General features: G+C 41.7%; 1 protein-coding gene and 1 long non-coding RNA gene across 5 annotated transcripts; one reads left to right on the top strand and one right to left on the bottom strand.

Annotated features, from left to right (window-relative positions):
• Positions 1–1,114: 1,114 nt before the first annotated feature.
• LOC118315919 lies at positions 1,115–2,503 on the bottom strand. The gene is made up of 2 exons (XR_004794976.2): positions 2,303–2,503; positions 1,115–1,850 (listed from the first exon to the last, which is right to left on the bottom strand). It is a non-coding gene; the product is annotated as an uncharacterized LOC118315919 (long non-coding RNA).
• Positions 2,504–2,706: 203 nt separating this feature from the next.
• Positions 2,707–18,627, top strand: phrf1 (PHD and ring finger domains 1). Of its 4 annotated transcripts, none has more exons than XM_035642002.2 (19): positions 2,707–4,337; positions 6,942–7,088; positions 7,185–7,298; positions 7,775–7,953; positions 8,092–8,175; positions 8,296–8,429; positions 8,543–8,634; positions 9,001–9,179; positions 9,501–9,633; positions 9,776–9,888; positions 10,026–10,219; positions 10,556–10,678; positions 11,170–11,324; positions 11,531–13,400; positions 13,516–14,774; positions 14,936–15,012; positions 16,051–16,200; positions 16,838–16,966; positions 17,062–18,627. In XM_035642002.2, exons 2-19 carry the CDS (start codon positions 7,001–7,003, stop codon positions 17,200–17,202), a joined length of 5,214 nt encoding a protein of 1,737 aa, XP_035497895.2. In that variant the 5' UTR covers positions 2,707–4,337; positions 6,942–7,000; the 3' UTR covers positions 17,203–18,627. The 4 variants fall into 4 exon arrangements, with proteins under 4 accessions (XP_035497895.2, XP_035497893.2, XP_035497897.2 ...); XM_035642000.2 differs by lacking the exon at positions 2,707–4,337 and adding an exon at positions 4,348–4,950; XM_035642004.2 differs by lacking the exon at positions 2,707–4,337 and adding an exon at positions 5,001–6,811.
• Positions 18,628–19,048: the final 421 nt, after the last annotated feature.

Raw genomic sequence — 19,048 nt, 5'->3', positions numbered from 1 at the left:
ATTTTTGATTTTAAATAAAAACGTCCCCTGGCATAGGATAATCACTTACACAACTATGCTTCTGCACAACACTTCTGTCCCCCACCCCTTTCCTGTTTGTTTACCCTGGAGAGTAAACGCACCGGCTGTCACACAGGAGTGATGTGAAGTTTTCCTAGTGCTCTGGCTAACCCCAGGCTGAAACCCTGTGGATCTCTATAAATACTCTCATCCGCTGTGGCTCGCCAGGTAGAATCCCAATCGAAGCACATATTTTCTCTCTGTTCAATACCTAGGTATACGTGGATATGGAAAACTTTTCCGAAGAATTCATTATCCATCATATTTATTTATCACTGCCACTTTCTGCTGATGGTGTTAACTTCTGATCAAGTATTACACAGAGAGATGTTATGATTAATTGTGTGGAATTGGATTATGCTGATAAGATTTAGAGCTGTCTCGCTTGGCAGTTGAGTTAGATAATCTTCAAATCCTTGTCTGGATGAGTCCGGGCCCTGGTGCTGTACAAGAGGGATACTACACACACACACACACACTTAAAATAAAAATATCTACAGTACATATCAATATCTTCACATTAAAAGTTGTATGTTGTGGAAGACCTCACACCGATGTTGTACATGTCATTTCCATTTCCATGCAATCTGTAGTTCTAGAGTGCAACGTGTCCAGCCTCGCCCACTTCATATCTACACTCTGATGACTCCAATCTCTTTAGCGGGACATTAACAGATTACAGTATGATGACGATCCAGTACACAACACTGAAGGAATTGTTCATGCTCGTACAGTGGCAATCCACAAAAAAAACACCCATTCAAAATGACGCCTGAAGATTTTGGATGAAGGGCATTTCTGATGGAAACTGATCAATACGTAATTATAACAGGCCATGTGTGTGTGTCTAGTAAAGAAACCCCCCCTTTATTTTGGATGACAGTTACTGTGTGATGATTAATGGGGCCACAATTTAATGAGTCTGACATACTGCACTTGTATATTCTCTGTGTCACAATGACTCACTGAGCCGATTGGGAATAAAAACCTCCCCGCCGATACCAAGAATTGCATCACATGGTAAAAACAAAGAAAGAAAACATGATGCCATAACTTATTTCAAAAACTTTATGGATATTTTTCACATACATACACATTATTATTATTATAGCTGATTTCCTTTCTTGGAAACATCTTCATAAATAGCTCTAATGTAAAGGGGTGGAAACATTATGGTAATATTATTATTATTATTATTATTATTATCTATTTCCATTTTCTGTAAATTCAGGGTCTTTGTAGTAAAGCTCAGTTTTTCGCTGGACCTAGAACCTTTTGAAGAACCCCTGGAGGGGCCCCTGACCTCATATTGGAAACCGTTATTATGCGAATGGTCAATCTTGTCAAAAGCACATATAGGCTACATGAAACTGAAAATGAACGTCACCAATGATCTTGGCAGCAAGTTGCATCAGCATGGGAGGACAATGTAAAAAAAAAAAGAAAAGCTGCTGGCCCTAAAATAAGGTAGAGTGTGTTATAGGAGGAAGTAGGCTACAGTACACACGACGACCACTGGGGAGGAAGTCGTGTTGAGCAGGCCCTGTCCCAGCGATGTGCATGATGGGACATGGTCACTGTCCGGCGTGGCTGGTCGCGTCTCGGACCAGACGAGGGCTCTCTTTTTCTCCTTTCGTTTTCTTTTCAGGTAGTGCTCCCAAAAACAGGTTAGCCGCTGTCACACGCACAGTGGAACTGGCAAATGGCACAATGTGCGTTAGTCAGTGGCTCACCTGCTTTTAGACCTCGGACGCTGTTGCACCGACGCACCGTGTTAAAAGGCGCACAATCTGCGGAGGGGACAAAAGGCTGTGTAATGATGGAACAGTGGCCAATCAGCGAAGAGAGTGGAGGTGCGCTGATTTTAGATTCGAATACAATCCTTTAGATGTATTTGGAAATGATCTACACCGCGTAAAATACTCAATAATTGAGGTAATCTGATAATAATATAGATTAAATCCTCTATTGTGACACCACTGTAACAAACTGTACAACAGAATTATTAATCACAGCTGCCTTGCACAGTGTATGTAATTTGGCTGTCGAAATATATACATATATATATATATATATATATAAACTGCTTTTAATCTCAATTGACAAGAAAAAGTTCCAAAGTAACAAGTCATCTGACACTTGTAAATAATGATAATAATAAACAAATAGAAAGATCACATCTTCAAGTGGCCTATGGTATAGACAGAATAAAGAACAGTGGCAGATGAAGGGAGCTACTTACCAGAGCCAAGTTTCGCTTTTGGAATAATTTTCAAAAGAAAGAACATCTCATCTGCGCTCACTGAACAGTGTCTAATATCTGTCCGAACATCCTAAATTGTTTTTTTTTCTACAGAAGAAACTACGCTGCACGATTTAAAGTTAGGTGCATCATAAGAATACAGTGTAGCCTGCACGGACGCTGAAGTTCAGTATCACTTGCTCTGCCCCTTCCCTGCCCACTCCCCTGCATCTGCAACCCGACCTGGTTATGCAAATGATTAAAAAAAGGAAGTGGCACCGCTCGTAGCCAATGGGCTGCCGAGTTGGATGCGAAGGCGCCGCCCGTCGGGGGTGATTGACAAATCATCACCCCCGGGTGGGCGGGGTCGACCGCGTCAGCATGATTGGGTGGTTCCTAGAGTTATAGTTGGGGTGCGGCGCGTTCGGTTTTGCACGTCGTACATCAGGACTGAACCATTCTCCCGTCGACGGTTTCCTGTCGCCGCAGACTTTACACCACGAGCGTCAGCGCGACGCGGGTTTCTTTACCCGTCAATTAGGCTGTTCGATGCGACAGCCGCCATCAGAGGGCTGGAGAGTGCACGTGGAGCCGTTTCGACCAAGGGACGTCCGCACCCCTGCGGTGGGAAAGTGGTTGAACTCGGCTCACTTGTGTACAGTGTTGCCATGAGCAGAGTGTGGCTGTGCACGTACCAAGGATGCAGCATGACAGCCTGATCTGATGATGACGACCGGGAGGAGGAGGAGGAGGAGGAGGATGAACACTCACCTATTCCTGGGAGTTGAGGACGTATTAGGCAATTATTAACAAATAAATTCTATTACATCAGTTTGAAGCTACTCTCAAAATTTCGAATTTCAACATCACATGGGACAAAGTTAGGTGATTTAGAATCTCCAATCTCCATTATTCAATTGAGGAATAGAAAGTGGATACATGGGATATTACAATTTTGTCATCAACATACATGTAATATATTTTCTTCTATGTTAATAATAAGAAAATACAACCTTTAAAAACAAAAACAAAAATAGAAAAATCACGACTTGACCCAGTTTTTCTTTACTTGTCAGCTGGAACATAATGTCCCCTCTTTGTTTCTTGGATATTGTCAAACTACTATTTGGGTCCAGCTGAGCCAATATTCCTCCTATCCCTTTTGTTTTACTGTCAAAGCCCTTTCAGCTTATTGACAGCCAGGATACACATAAAGCAATAACTAAAAGTAACAAATCAGCAGTACATTGTATTATGTAACAGCTGATTTGGATGTGTTAAAGTTGCCACTGGGGGGCGACAGTGGTGCTTGGTTTCTGTATTGCCTGCTTGTGGTTTTGTGACCTTCCTGACCCCAGAGAATAACTTAATGGTGATACAATGAGATAATATTTCTATGATAGATTCATTGGAAATTTTGAAACATTTGATTGGCATGAAGTAAGGATTATGTACAAATATAACCTTGGCAACAAGTCCTTATTTATCAACATAAATCATTTTTTAGTATCATGTGCCTCCTTTCCTGCACACCAGTAGATTTGCTACTAATAAGCATTGAGTGCACTTTGAACTACTACTATATGAAATATGTATATGTTTGATGCCAGTCGGAAGTCATTTTGCAGCAGTTCAATGCATATAAACCGTGCAGATACAGGCCAAGAGCCTCTGTGAAAGTTTCACATCGAACACCAGGAAGTGAAAAAAAAAGGGATCTTGGTGAGTTTGACAGTCGCATGATCATTGTTGCCAGACAAGCTGGTTTGAGTACATCTGAAACTGGTAATCTCCCGGGATTGTCACACACAGTCGTCTTTTTTAAAACTCAAAATTGTGCAAAACGTGGTTGGAGCGGCTACGGTAACTCAGATAACCTCTCTCAGATAACAACTGTGGTGAGCTGAAAACCGGAAAATCAGAGTTGGCTCTGCTGATCCACGCAGACGGCAAGGTCAGAATTTGGTGTCAACAACATGCATTCATGGACCCGACCTGCCTTGTGTCAACAGTTTGGTCCGGTGGTGATGTAATTGTGAGGGGAATGTTTTCTTTGCTCAATTTAATCCAATCAATCATCAATTCAATTGTTGCGGAATCATCTGTATTGTCGCTAAACATGTGCATCCACTGGCACAAAGCAAACGTCACCTCAAGCTGCTGCTGTGAGATGACTGAGGAGATTGTGTGATGCAATCATGTCAACGAGGACATATAAAAATACCATGAAGAACTGAGGCTGTGTTGAGTTCAGAGGGAGTCGCTGTGTGTTTTATATTTGAATTAAACTGTCTAGTTGTACTTGTCAAATGTTAGTCTGTGCTATGTTAAATGACCTCACACTGTAATGGAAGTAATAGCAAGTTTTTCTCTTGTGTTTTAATTTAGTGGATACCCTGTGGTTTACATTTGGATTACAGTGTTACACTTTAAAGGCCCTAAATACACACTAATAGACAGAGGAGCAGCTTTATTCACCTGATACCGTCCCTGACTGATATCGAACAAAAGGGACACTGTCTCTTTAAGAGTCACATTCTTCGGCGTGCACTCGGCCATTTCCGTCTCTGACCAGCCGGTGGTGTCACTCAACAGCCGTGGAGTCTCCCGAGACACACTCTACACATTTATTAACACCGCTGCATCGGGTAGGTGTGAATTTTGTGTTCACTATGAAATTGTCGAACATGATACTGTACTTCTGTGTGTTCGCGTTTTAAAAACTTTGCGTGTCGCCACACTGAGGGTGTTGCTAGTGCAGAGCCCGAACGAGCATGTAATTGACGTTCGCTAAATTTAGCCTTCTCCGAAGCTGAGGCTAGCTAGCATGCTACATCGATGCTCCTAGCTAGCGTCGATTGTTCAGGCAGATCGACGTTACCGGTGATTGGCATGTTCTTGTCAGTTTGCATGTAAGATGATGTGCACATGCACATTCACGCTCCGCTTGGGTTTCACACGACACGTAGAGGAAGCACTCTGTTTGGTGCCGGGTCCTCCTCTTTGTTTACAAATGTAGCCGTAGCACATTCTGCATGTTAGCTATCTAGCTTAGGTCACATTTTACTGTTTGCAAACAACTTCTCTTAAACCAAGAGCATTTGCTTGATAAGCATTTACCCCAGCTCAAAGACTCTGATATTGGTTTAAAATAAGGCTGCAGCTAACAATTATTTTTGTATCGATTAGTCTATCGATTATTTTTCCATAAATCTGAAGATTATTTTCTGTCTAGTCGATTAATCCTTTTGTTTGACTTATCAATGATTTATAACCGCAACTTCCATTAATCTTTCAACCATTTACTCGAGCAGTTTCTCATAAGAATACTTACTAGAACAGAAATTTCAAATCCCAACTTTTAAATAAATAAAGTGCCAAGAATGCAAAAAAAGGTTTTAGGGCATCATTCACTATAAAGTCCAGCATAAATTCGTCTCAACATAAATAATGAATAAAAGATTTTAGGGCATGTATATGATAATTAAAATGTGAAAAAATATACACAAAATAAAATCAGTGACCTAGTTTAAAATGAATTCTATCAATGAATGAACCATTTCAAGGCCCTTTTCGCATGTCTCTGCTTGAAAATGTCGTGCCCAAAATGAGAAGACTATAACTCTGCAACTACACGGTCTATATGAATCAGATATGCGAGTCAGAGTAAATGAAGATGGTAGTTTATGTTTGTCCCTGTTTGATTTGTTTGATTGTTTTTTTAAAAACTTCTTTGGCTGCTGGAAAGGTGAGAGTTGGTTGTACAGTGATAAGAAACGCACCGCTGGAATGTTATTATAAGTCGCTTGTGTCGTTGGCATTAGATCTCTATTCAAATCATTTCCCACACTTGGCCTCCAGAATCGGGAAGCAGGGGAGATGTGCTTTTCACTTTCTCCAGGGCCGAAGTGTACACACAAGTAATAATAATATATTTGATTTATAAAGTGCTTTTCATGCACCCAAAGCGCTGGTACAAGTGCATCCCACTACAATCGAGCTGCTGAGCCTGCTAACCATTCCACCTGAAGCAGCAGGATCGACCTGCCGTCTTGTGAATTATATTTAGTTTCTGTTGGAGTTGGTCTTCAATCAAATTTTTTTTTTGAGCTGGTGTTGGAATGTTTATCTCAAAAATGTATTGACAAGAAGATATTGGAGTATATCCTCCTGGCCCTCCATTGTTGGCATTTCTCTTAACTATCTTAAGCAGGCTACACAACAGAGCGCAGCTATCCACGTCTCTGTGACATACAGTATGTTAGAGATACAGAATTCTACCTGACAACAGCAATGAACTTAATTCTGATTGGTTATTTTTTCCACCAAGGGAGGCAAAGCCTCCTTTTATCACAACAGATCTATTCCTTTGATGGCTGGATCGATCTCACACCGTAACGTGCATAACTGAGAACAGGAGTTACCATCACTGGGGATGAACGTAAATAGTTCGATAATCAATTACGTCGACGTGTTGTTGCAGCCCTAGTTTCAAATACAGTCTATGAGGTAGTCTTTTAAGCAGTGAGTAGTTTGGTTTCCAAATTACCATATCACATAACTCAAGATTGTTCACTAGAAAAATTTAGTCAATGTCCTCCTGTTAAACACAATCTGCAAATCTGCCCTATTTTCTCAGGACTATTCCAGAGCAAAGCCGTCAGAGAAATTGGTCTTCTGTCCTTCCGATGATCAGCCATGGATGAGGACGAAAACCAAGATGAGTTTATCAATCGCAGTGCGACCCAGAGCAAAGGAAAAAGGGCTGCGTTGTGGGCCATCTCAGGTAGCGTGTAATATGTTTAAAACTGAAATTGACCGATGAACGAAGATGTTGAATGTTTTGCATACATATGTATTTACATATTATGTTCCTACCAAGATGACTCAGATGATGTTGAAGAGGAGTCTGAGGAGGGAGAATCTGACAGTGGTGAGGAGGACGAAGAGGAGGATCACCTAGATGGAGAGGATGATGATGATGAAGAGGAGGATGGTAAGATCAAATGGGACTTCTATGCTTTTTTGAAATTTCCACTCCAAGCACAGCTCCGGGCTGTACAGTACATATATGTGAATGCATGTTTTCCAAAATAAGAGTTGTAGTCTGACCAAGAGAAGGCCACTCACCAGTGAAGTGAACACTACAGTGCATAGTAGTGAACCTATTGAATTTTTTGTCTTTTCGGAGATGCACCTTGCAGACGGTCTCACTGCCTGCTAATAGAGACCCACGTGGCTGCGGCACATTAGCCTAATGGAAGCGTTAACGGCTTTTTTTGCTATAACGAGACCTAGTTTACCTGTAGATTTGAATGAGGAAAAACTCTCTTCTGCGATACGCTACACACTTGTGGTGTGGAAAAAAGGTACATGACTACTTGTCCACCATTTTGTATCGTGCTGCAATATTGTCTGTAAATATGGCCCAAACTGTAGATTTTTTAAGAGATTCTTACCCACTTTTTTCAGATGAGGAAGAAGACGCTAAGCCCGAGGACGGAACCTCTGCCGACCTCGCAGGAATGAGCTCGGATGAGGATGCAGAGAAGTGTCCCATCTGCCTAAACTCATTCAGGAGCCAGCCTGTTGCAACACCCGAGAGCTGTGAACACTATTTCTGTCTTGACTGCATCCTTGAATGGACCAAGGTGAGTCTACCTTATTGTTGCTAGCCTAAGGAGAAAGCGTTCGCTTACAGAGTGCTTCATATATTTTGATTATCAGTATATGCACCGTAAAAAGCATCCATGGTGTCCAACTAGTTGTTTTTTTTCTCCACTGTTTAGAATGCAAACTCGTGTCCTGTTGACCGTATTGCCTTCAATAGCATATACTTAAGAAAATGTTATGGCGGCAAAGTGAAGAAAATGGTGAGTTTGTTCCATCTATTCATTAGCATTATTTTTGGAATTTTATGACACCCGTTAACTCTATATACATTTACATTGTGTGGACTTGCATGTAATTTTCATGGTAACTGTTTCCTTTAGATCACAGTACAAAAGCCTGTGAAGGAAGGTCAAGAAGAAGTGGTAGATTTGGACCTGGAGCAGACCAATTGTGAGGTGTGTGGGGGCAGCGACCGTGAGGACCGCCTCTTGCTCTGCGACGGCTGTGATTCTGGGTGAGATAAATGATACTGTAGAAAATAACTACTACTTTGTGTTTCAAGACAGTTTGTGCCTGCTGTCAGATTTCTTATCGTCAAGACATTTATTGAGCCTCTTTGTTCCGTAGGTTTCACATGGAGTGTCTCACGCCACCTCTGGACTCTGTTCCTGTAGAAGAATGGTTCTGCCCTGAATGTGTAGCCAACAACCGTCACTCAAGTAAACCTCCAAATTATTTACCTCCCTAAATTCATACTTGGTCAAGCAATATTTGACTTGGGAAACAAGTAGTTCTTTACAGATGGGGAAAAAACTAAACCTTACATTGTACTTAAAATAAATATACAGTCTTGTTATATACAGTTCAAAGTGTTGCAAGAGTCTGTTTTCATATTATTTATTCAAATGAATTTGTGGAATTCCCTTTTTATGCATTCAACTGTCTATAAATATATTTCCACATGAAAAAAAAACATGAATTCGTATAAAAGCTAAATATTTACCGGTAATTGATCTTTTCATTACATTAAATAGTGGCCAACTCATTATGTTTTCAAAATAATGAATGTAAATCTTCTGACTCAGGGGATTCAGCCGAGGGAGTCAGTGATGCAGAGATTCGGCCATCCACTGCCCGTCCTGCCACAAGCCGGACCCAGACCCGTACCGGGGGTCCCATCAGAGCCATTGCCCGAACTCAGCAGAGCGAGAGGGTTCGAGCCAACGTCAACCGACATCGCATCACACAGGCACGCACATCGCAGGTTTGGCATGAGGCGTTACGCTTCTAGTCTTGGCTTATTTTGTAACCCACTAACACAGCTAATGCTCAAAGTTGAATCTTGTTGAATGATGTTTTGATTTTAGTTTGTTGTGAAGATTAGATTTACTAATAACCGATATGACTCATTGTAACGTAATGTACTCTAGTGTTATTGATTACAGCTGTAATGTCATGTGCTTTTGACAGTTTTGTTACAGGTGATTAACAGTCTTGTTTTAAGGAGCATGTGCATGTGTTTGGGAGTTCAGTGAACATTGGTTTGTGAAATGAAGTGTGGAGTAATGCAAAGTTCTCTTGCTAGTTTGCTCCCACATATCTGATGCAGTCCACGTGGCTGGATGAGACTATTAATGCTGTGGTGGCTGGGCTCAACACGTCTGTGTATATTCGGGACTTAACACCTCGGATGCCATCAGGCCGCAGGCGCAGGACTGGTAAGTATGTACGCATAAAAAAAAAGCAAAACAAGTTCCAAGACGGGGTTAGCATAAACACAATCGCACATATGAACAGATATAGGGGAAGGCTCATGAGTGTGTTTGTGTTGAGGAATGACTTTTCTGATTGGCTTAACAGGAAAGCGCAGAAAGGTCAGAAGAAAGACGACTTCTGCTAAGGGTAATACTGCAAGCACAGGGGTCAGGAGGAGGAAACGGAGAGTGAGGAGGACTAGATCCAGAAGGAAGCTGGTAAGTGTCAACAAAATCAGTCTTTAGATTTAAATATTTTTTTTTACAAATGTTTCACGAGATGTTTCACTCTTGATTGTGAACAAGGAATAATTTCCCTTGTAGTATTACATTCTATGCCCATGTTTTTCCTATAGGTGGTGAAAAAAACAGCCACTTCCCGAGGCCGAATCGCTAATAATCTCGGAATTGTAAAGGACAAGAAGAGCTCTTCGCTCCCCACAGTATACCGGCCCTCAGAGAACACACTCAGCAGCATGCGTTCTGACATAGGTGCTGCATCCCTCTCCATCTATGGAGACCCGTTTGACCTGGATCCATTCGTGGAACGGTAAGAGGACTGCCAATACTATTTTATAGACTTTTGTTTCTGATGTTGTATTACATGTAGGAAATATCACATCGTTTGTACCAAGCATTTTCCACATCATGTGATGATGTGAAATGCTCTTCTTGTTTCCTGAACTGTTATCAAACAAACATTAAATCGACTTCTGACTTGCACTTACAAATCCTGTTAACAAATATTTGGATAGATTAAGTCGACCTCAATGTATTCATTGGTTATGATGATGATCTATTTCTGTATATGTGTGTTTGTGTCTAACTAGCCACATACAGTATTAAGTATTAAGAAAATTGTGACTTATGCTCTTCATTTGACCAGTGAGGAGGTGGAGCAGCAGGCCCGCGTGACATCACTGTTGGAGGCGAAGAGGCGAGGGATCTCACGCTCTGCTCTTCGCTCTCACCAGCCTGTAGCTCGACCAGTCACTGCAAGTCTGTCCAGGTAACATCACCTCTTTGCCATGATGAGTATGAGCGTTTTTCACAGCAGAAATTTTTACATTTCATAGTCTAAAATGTCTGCGACCAGTGAGACAAAACAGTTTGACAGTAAGCCAGAAGCCTGAAACTGAAACGTCTTGATGGAATGCCATCTTTAATTTTATTATTTACACCTGTGCTCTTGTACATCTACAGTGAAAAGGCCTGTTACGTTGTCAAATTCATCATAAATATTGAATTTGAATAAAGAAAGTGGCATGCTCTTTTTGTCAAAAGACAAATGTCTGGTAGCCTAAATTTACTAAAGTATATTTTTTTCGCCTAACCCTTACTTTTTCTTTCCTTAGTCAAATAAAATATAGAAATCTGCTGTTAAGAATTGAAACAAATCTGCAAATTTAATACCAGGAGCTCAGTCTCTTTGGTCAAAGTTGTATCAAGCTTGATAAATACCTTGAAAATCTCATTAAAAGTTTTGCTATGCTTTCCTAGGAGGGGTATGGATGTCCCCCAATCAGTGGGTGTTGTGGATGCGGCTCCTGTACCTGACCTGCTAAGCAGTATCCTATCAGGACAGAGCATGCTCTTGATGGACAGCTCTGATGTTGTCATTAATCGTGATGGTTCCCTTAAAGCTACTAAGTCAAGTAAGTCTGCATGGCACATTTCTACGATTTTACAAATGGTCAAACTGGGGAGATATTGTTTTGTAGCTTTTTGTTTATCAGTCTGACTTTGTTTATTGTCACAAATTCCAATTGTCTAGTTTTTGCAATGAAATATTATTGTGAGTCGTGAACATTGTGTAAAATATTCAAATTTTCTCATTAAATGTACATTTTTGCGTTTACAGTGATGCCATCATCAACGCCAGGTGGCAGCAGAAATAGTGGCTCAGAAGATGCAAGCATCGAGATCACGCCAGGGATGTCTCCGCTCCTTGGAGACAGTTCTCCGCCTCTCCACTACAACGGACACCTACCAGGATCCTCCCATAGCTCCCTAAACAGACCTTTATCTCAGGGCTCTTCTCGTTTACCCCCATTTACCCCCTCTTCAGCTATCGACACCCAACCAGATTTACCAACCAGAGGTCATCCACGTTTGCAGCCACCTCGTCCAAACAGACCCACCCCCTCTCTCGGTCAGCGGGAAACCAATGAAGTTCGAGCCTCTCGGGAAAACTCCTCCTCTTCCACTCACACTGCACCAAGCTCAAACTCCAAGAGCAACGGAGTAGCTCCTTCACAGTCCCAATTTAAAAAAACTCATGCAAAGCCTATGTGGGTGGATGTATCGGTGCTTCCTCGGATACCAAAAATAAAACGGGAGAGTGGCGGTGTCACAAATGATGGCACTAGTCAAGGTGGCAGTAACAGAATTGGTAGTAGTAAAGGAAGTGGTAGTAATTCTACAGCTAGTAGTAATGGTTATGGTATGCCTGAAACGGGCATGAACAGCCTCGCTGGGGACAAGAACAGGCAGCAAAGTGTCGATCAGCAAAAAGGCAGGGCTGACGGTCAAGCCCAGAGGCACCGGCCTGACGGTGCAGCCTCATCATCAGCTTTCTCCAACTCATTTTCCTCCTCTTCCTCCTCCACTGGTTCGCCTTCAAGCCAACTACGGCATTCTTCATCTTCCTCGTCTTCATCAGCCGTGAGCTTCCGCATTAACGCCAGTGGGAACTCCTGGCAGGCGAGGCGGCCAAGCGTTGCGTCGTCCTCCGCCAGTGGAGGCAGCGTTCGCAAACACTGGAGAGAGAAGGAAGATGAGGCCAAAAAGAGACAGTTGCATCGGGATAAGCAGATCTTGCTGGCATCACGAGCGCTGGTTAATAAGGAAGAAGACCGTAATAATGTCTATGATCCCTTTAATCCCACTCTGTCAGACTCGAGCAGCTCAGACAGTGAAGCAGAGAGCTCGAGCCTTGATAAAAGCTCCCGACATGCCTCACATGAGGGCAACACTCCTAGTTCAGGAAATGACGATTTGGTGCAAAGCAAGCAGGTCCTGGTTCATGTGAAAACTGAACCACAGGAGACTGAAGTCTCGCAGGAACAACCAAGGAGAGCTAATGCTCTGGAGCCTGTATCACAGAGGGTCAGATGCTCACAGGAATATGTCAAAGTTGAAAAGGAATCAAGATTAGTAGACATTAAGGTTGAGACTATGGTAAAGAAAGAGCCAGATCTAGATGATACAGAGGAAGAAGAGAGGTGTCACGGCATAAAAATGGATTTGAATTCTGACAAAGCAGACACCACAACACGGGCTCATCACAGCCTGGATCTTGTCAAGACAGAGGAAGAGACTCTAGAGGAGGAGAGTGAGAGAACTCGCAACAGTGCTCCCCCTGACTGTCGGAAGGATTCATCAGCATCCAGCTCTGGGCTCAACAAGAGGAAAAAAACAGGAGACTCTCAATCGGAATCCCCATCAAGAGACTTGGGCCGTACAAAGAAAAGCGCCAAAGCTCCAAAGGAGCGAAGCTGTAGCAGCTCAGAGACGGACAGAGGCAGGAGAGGAGACCATCATGCCTCTGGTCAGGGAGGCAGGCAGAAAGAAAAGGAGAAGGACGGAGGAAGGAGTTCCAGGCGGTCAAGGTCTAGAGAGAGGAGGAGGGCACGCTCCACCTCACAGAGCTCCCAGTCCACTTCCCCTGACGGGACTAGCAGTAAGAGACGGCGATCCAGTTCCCGATCCAAAGACCGGAGGCGATCCAGGTAAATATGTAACTGTTTGTCCAACAGTTTGCTCACCTATGTAATGACCCTGTCTTTTGACTTTTCAATTCATTTTTGTCACCTTATGGTTTTGTCTGTAATTGCTGATTTTTAGATCCGTTTCGGGCTCTAGTAGTAGAGAGCGTTCAAGGAGGAAGAACCATAAACAATGGAGCACGGAGAGAAACGATGGCAGCGAGAGAGACCGCAAAAGAGGACGCATGCCACAGGACAAGAGACGAGGTCAGTCTCGGTCAGAGTCACGTTCCAGGTCTAGGTCCTCGTCCAGATCGAAGCACAACAAACGTGGTCGGTCTCGTTCAAAATCACGGTCAGAATCACGATCCAGATCCAGGGAAAGGAGGAAAGATCACACGCGACTGCAACAAGCCTCCGTCTGCTCCAGAGATAAAGTGGGGTCACGATCAAAAGACAAGAGGAGACACGGGTCTAGATCGAGCTCAAGAGAGAGGAGCAAAGAAGATGGATCCTCATCCAAGAGTTCACAGAAAACTTCAGGGCCCTGCACTTTGTCCTCTCAAGACAAAAGGCAGTTACAGGAAAATAAAAAAGAGAAGAGTATCATTCATAACTCCCTTAAAGAGGAGAAAATTGCTAAAAGGATTAAACAGGAGTTCCCCTCCTGTACTTCCAACACTAATGTTAAAAAGGAAGACAAAGACCTCGGAGCAGACCACATCGCCACAACAGCAGAAATGACAAAAGAGGAGGTGAGGGTTGTAAAAGTAATTAAGAAAGAAAAACCACCATCACTTGATATATTTGAAGATTATCCTATTACTAAATCAATTAAGAAAGAAGAAATTGACGCCTGCTCTTTGCCAGTAAGCACCGGTGTGGATAAGGCGGTAATTGAAGAAGACCTCACAAAGACGACTCAGACGTGTGAAATCAAGACTGAGCCTTGTGAAATCAAGACTGAGCCTTGTGAAATCAAGACTGAGCCTTGTGAAATCACAATTAAATCAGAGCCAAGTTCGCCAATATCGTGCCACTCGCCCTGTTTCACCTCAACTTCTACATTCACATCATCTGTTGCCGCGGTCGGTCACCTGGATGCAGCCTCTCAGACTGTCCGCGTGAAGCAGGAAGTTCTGCAACCCTCGGACTCCGATGATGACGACGACGACTTCAATGTCGACGTGATGCTCGACAGCCTGGACTACGTGAAGTCTGAGGAGCGCACAGAGGGGAGCGGTGCTGAAGTCAAACAAGAGAAGGAAGTAGAGGAGGGGAAAAAAGGAGAAGAGCAGGTATTGCCTGTTGTTGGAGCCAAAGCCAAGACTCAAGTGAAGAGGGTCACCTGGAATATACAGGAGCCCGAGGGGCCTCAACCACAGAAATCACCAAGCAGTAAGATAACCACATCACTTTTGATTTGATGTTCACATATAGATCCTGCTCTCGCGTGCATTTCGTTGAAGTTGTTATCATTTGCCAGGAAGAGATAAGAATGTGTTTTGCATCTTGACTGTCAGATAAATGGTTTTTTTTCCTCATTCTTTCTTACACAGAGCTGGCTCTGTATAAACTGAAGCTGAAGCAGGAAGGAGCTCGCAGGCCGTCCTCCACAGTCCAGACATCCAGTCAGGTAGGAGTGAGCCTGCTGCAGTGTTAATCTTTTATTGTTTTCCTTTTAGAGTCGTCTTTAGAAATACAACAAGCTGGTAATGTGCTTATTGACCACAGGGTGGCAGTAGTTATCTAGAAGCAGCAATTGTATTTGTCTGGCCACAGTGACGTTGTAGAAACTGAAACTGATACTTAAGTATTTTCTGACTAAACGAAAGTGAAATCCACACTGTAGAAATACAATGAAATCATTTTTTCCAAACTATTCCAAAGTTTTTAATCACTATATCAGCTACAGTCATATATTATAGAATTCTTAATAAAATCTGTGACAACAACTTATTTGACATTGTTTGAGTATATTTATATCAGGCATTTTTTTGTCATGTATATAGTTGCAGGCTTTTAATTTAGCTTCATTATAGTATAATCTCAGGAACTCCTGTGTTATGACTGTTCACTCCCTTGACCACAGGCTCAGTTCATCATATCTTTATGACCTTGGTAGCTATGGCAACTGTTGTTTGGCGAGTGTGGCCAGCTTCAACCTATCAGCGTCTTCACAGCTCTTCCTCATATGAACTATTGCTTTTTGGACTTACTTCTAAGTGACCTGTGGAAACACTGCCTTATACTACCGAAAGACCCCGAGAAGCAAATAATTAGCCATGAGATAATTAGACCAATACTATTTTCATTACCTTTTAATAATTGTAGTTATTTTTCTAAGTAAAAAAAACAGGTTTCAGCTACATGAATTACAAGATTTAATGCTTTTGTTTGTCGTCTGTGTGAACTTAATATCTTTGGGTTTTGGACTGTTGGTTGAATAAAACAAACAATTTAGATACAACACAATGGGCTGTGTGAAATTAAAATGAGCATATTTTACAATTTTTTCATATTTTTATAGACATTTTGTTGCTAAAACAATAATCAGAATCATTGATAATGAAAATAATTGTTAATTGTGGCCGTACGCTCATATTCTATTCTATCTTCCTATAATCTTTTAGTCTTGTCATTTTCTTATCGTCACATAATCTCCCTTTTACAGGACATCGCTGGAGCGGTCGGTGAGTCCTCCAAGAAAGGTGCAGTTGCTCCACCAACCACTCCCCGCAGATCTGATGGTCTTCATCCACAGGGGTTATCAGTGACTGAACAAGGAGAGGCAGAGGAAGGAGATGTCTCGAGGAAAGACCAGGTGATATGGCTTTTAAATGATTAAGCTTTGAACTGAATGTCTGCACCATATGCTAGATAAAACAATAAAACTTAGTAAGTATAGTTTATATTTAGAGCACTTTTCACAGATATGAGTCACAAAGTGCTTTACAGGGTCATGGCAAGTTAAAAACAGTTGCATACGCTATGTGTCTTTAAGAATGAGGAAATGTTGTATTATTGTAACATCCTTAAGATGACAGAAACATTATTGGACCAGCTTTGTGGTAGGCTACTCAGAGCTTGAATTATGATCGAATAAGACACAAACAGCTTTGGCAACAAGCTTGTGAACCCGCAGAAGACAGAATCTTTATGATCATGTACTGGGAGCCGGTGACAAGGATATTTACTGTCCACTTTTTGGCATCGTACAGGCAGTACTGAAGAGAACTCTGCATGCCCGAGTCATTGGTGTGACAGGGGACTTGTGTGTTCAGGGGTAGCTTGTACAGGAAAATAAAATTGGAACTGGGATAGATCCCTGAGGTACCTCTTAGCCCTTCTGTTAAAATACTGTTGTCTGTAGTGTCAAAGGCTGCATTTAAAACTGCTGCCTTTTGTTGTTTTGAGATTAATACTTTTGAAAACATAACTGATGTTTTTACTCCCAACAGTATTTGAAAAAGTTGCACATGCAGGAGAGAGCTATAGAGGAGGTGAAGCTAGCCATCAAACCTTTCTACCAGAGGAGGGACATCAACAAGGACGAATACAAAGAGATTCTCCGAAAAGCCGTCCAGAAGGTGACTTAAAACATTTTATCAAGATGCTGAAAGGTTTGTGACTTTTTTGAATAATACATTTTTGTCTGTAATCACATTGTGTCTCTGGTCATCAGGTGTGCCACAGCAAGAGCGGTGAGATCAACCCAGTGAAGGTGGGCAATCTAGTCAAGGCATATGTGGACAAATACAAACATGCTAGGAAACAGAGGAAAGGAGAGGACTTAGGGAATGAAAAAGTCTCTGACAGCCCTTGATGAGCCCTGAACCACAGGCAATATAGGCTGCACTCACCACCACACACTCATTCATATGCTATACTACGTTTTACTGTGTCCTACCATCCTGTGTGACTTCAGACTCTGTCACTACATACACTCAGATTTCCTCTCAGCTTCAGGATGGAACATTTTCTATAGCGTTGAGCTTTCTATCCTGATGGGGACAAACTTTGATCACCTAAAGCATCTGTTGGTGTCTTTTCTTGGACAGTCTCTGCCAAGAATTTTTTTTTGTCCAGTACAGCTCAAGAAACTCGATGGGAGACTTTGAGGTTCTGCCTTAAAGAGGCAAATCTGAGAAGACCCCTCATGGACTGATAAATCAGGTAGCTTTCTCCACGGGCATATCACTGTGACGATGCAGCGTGGACTTTTTTGTTTTCTATGGCTTTTTTGTTTTGTGGGACAGCACGGTTATTTATCCATGGCTTTTTTGGGGGATGTTAAGAAGTGACATAAAATGATGCAGAGTATGCATATTACGGGATGTTTGTCACATTAGGAAAAGGACACTTATGCAATTTTTTCAGAAAATTTATAAGTAGAGAAATTGAACAATTGTAGATTTGGTTGTAAATAATATAGATTTGATATATCCTTATATGTTCCTTTCGTCTGTGTTGCCTGTTGAAAATAACTTGACATAAATGTTTCTATTCTAGAGTTGATTGGTTTGTTTTTTTGTCTCGTATTTAAACGCCTGTCTTCCACATTTAACATCCGTGTTGAATGAGCTTGATTAAGTCGGTGCACTGCAGGTGAATTCTGGTTCGGAACAGAGTCACTCTTTTCAAAAATACATCAGTATCGCTTTTCAACCCTTGACTGAAAAGTAGAGAATCAGGTAACATTTAGTTTTTGTGCTAAACCAGCATAAAAATAATTACAAAGATTTTCACCATTTCTCTGGATAAGCTAAATTTCTTTTTTTGATTTCTTTTTTTGGGGGGGGGGGGGGGTTCTGTTTTTAAGCAGATCTTCATAGCATCTTTTCATATTAAACATTCATTAAAAAAAATATTGAGCTAATTCTATTGCCATCATTTTGTGGCTTTGTGAGATCCATTTATTGTCTGTATATAAAAAAAGATCATGGAGCATCTCATAAACCACAGGATAGAATTCACTTTAGTTGGCAAATTAAACTAATAATTTCAGTGTCGACTTTATAAGTGTCTGCAGTATTCGATGCGACCTCATTAATGACTGATGTGTGGGTTTAGATTAAATCCTCTTGTTGATATCTGTTGCTACTCTGCATTGTTTTCCTTACCATTGTAAAGTCATTGCGTTCTTTGAAGTCATGGTTTTGTCTTTGTCAGTTTGTTTGCCCTCTGAAAAGACTCATCAGGTTTCAGGTTGAACTTCAATTTGGCTTTTTAAAGACTGGGACTGACTGGACAAAAAATGTTTTGTTTTGTTTCTGCATTTACTTGATCTAACACGCCTGCTGTTTCTAAGAGGGAACACGATCATAAATCACTGATTATGAATAGGTTTTTTGCTAGTTTTACTCATATTCTGTCCTGTCATATATCTGTTTGAAGGATTTTGGGCGTGAAGTGGTACCATTGAATATAGAGTACACTGAGAACCATAGTGCTGTGGCTGTTGCCACATTCACTTTTTTTTCCTGCCCGCGATCGCCGCATAAGTCAAGGTGCTTCTTCAAACTCTCGAACACAAGTTTCTTAGTCTTTTTTTCTTCTTCAGGAAAATGTTTTAATAAAGATAGATTTTTTTTCTTCTGCTTTTCTTTTGGATGATCCTGAACAAACCTTAAGCTTCATCATAGAGGCTCTACATTGGAAGCTAATAAAGA

This window comes from Scophthalmus maximus, chromosome 7, assembly GCF_022379125.1.
Source record: "Scophthalmus maximus strain ysfricsl-2021 chromosome 7, ASM2237912v1, whole genome shotgun sequence".
NCBI classification, from domain to species: Eukaryota; Metazoa; Chordata; class Actinopteri; order Pleuronectiformes; family Scophthalmidae; genus Scophthalmus; species Scophthalmus maximus.
The sequence above is the reverse complement of the archived record's forward strand: the minus strand, read 5'-3'. Positions and strand labels throughout refer to the sequence as shown.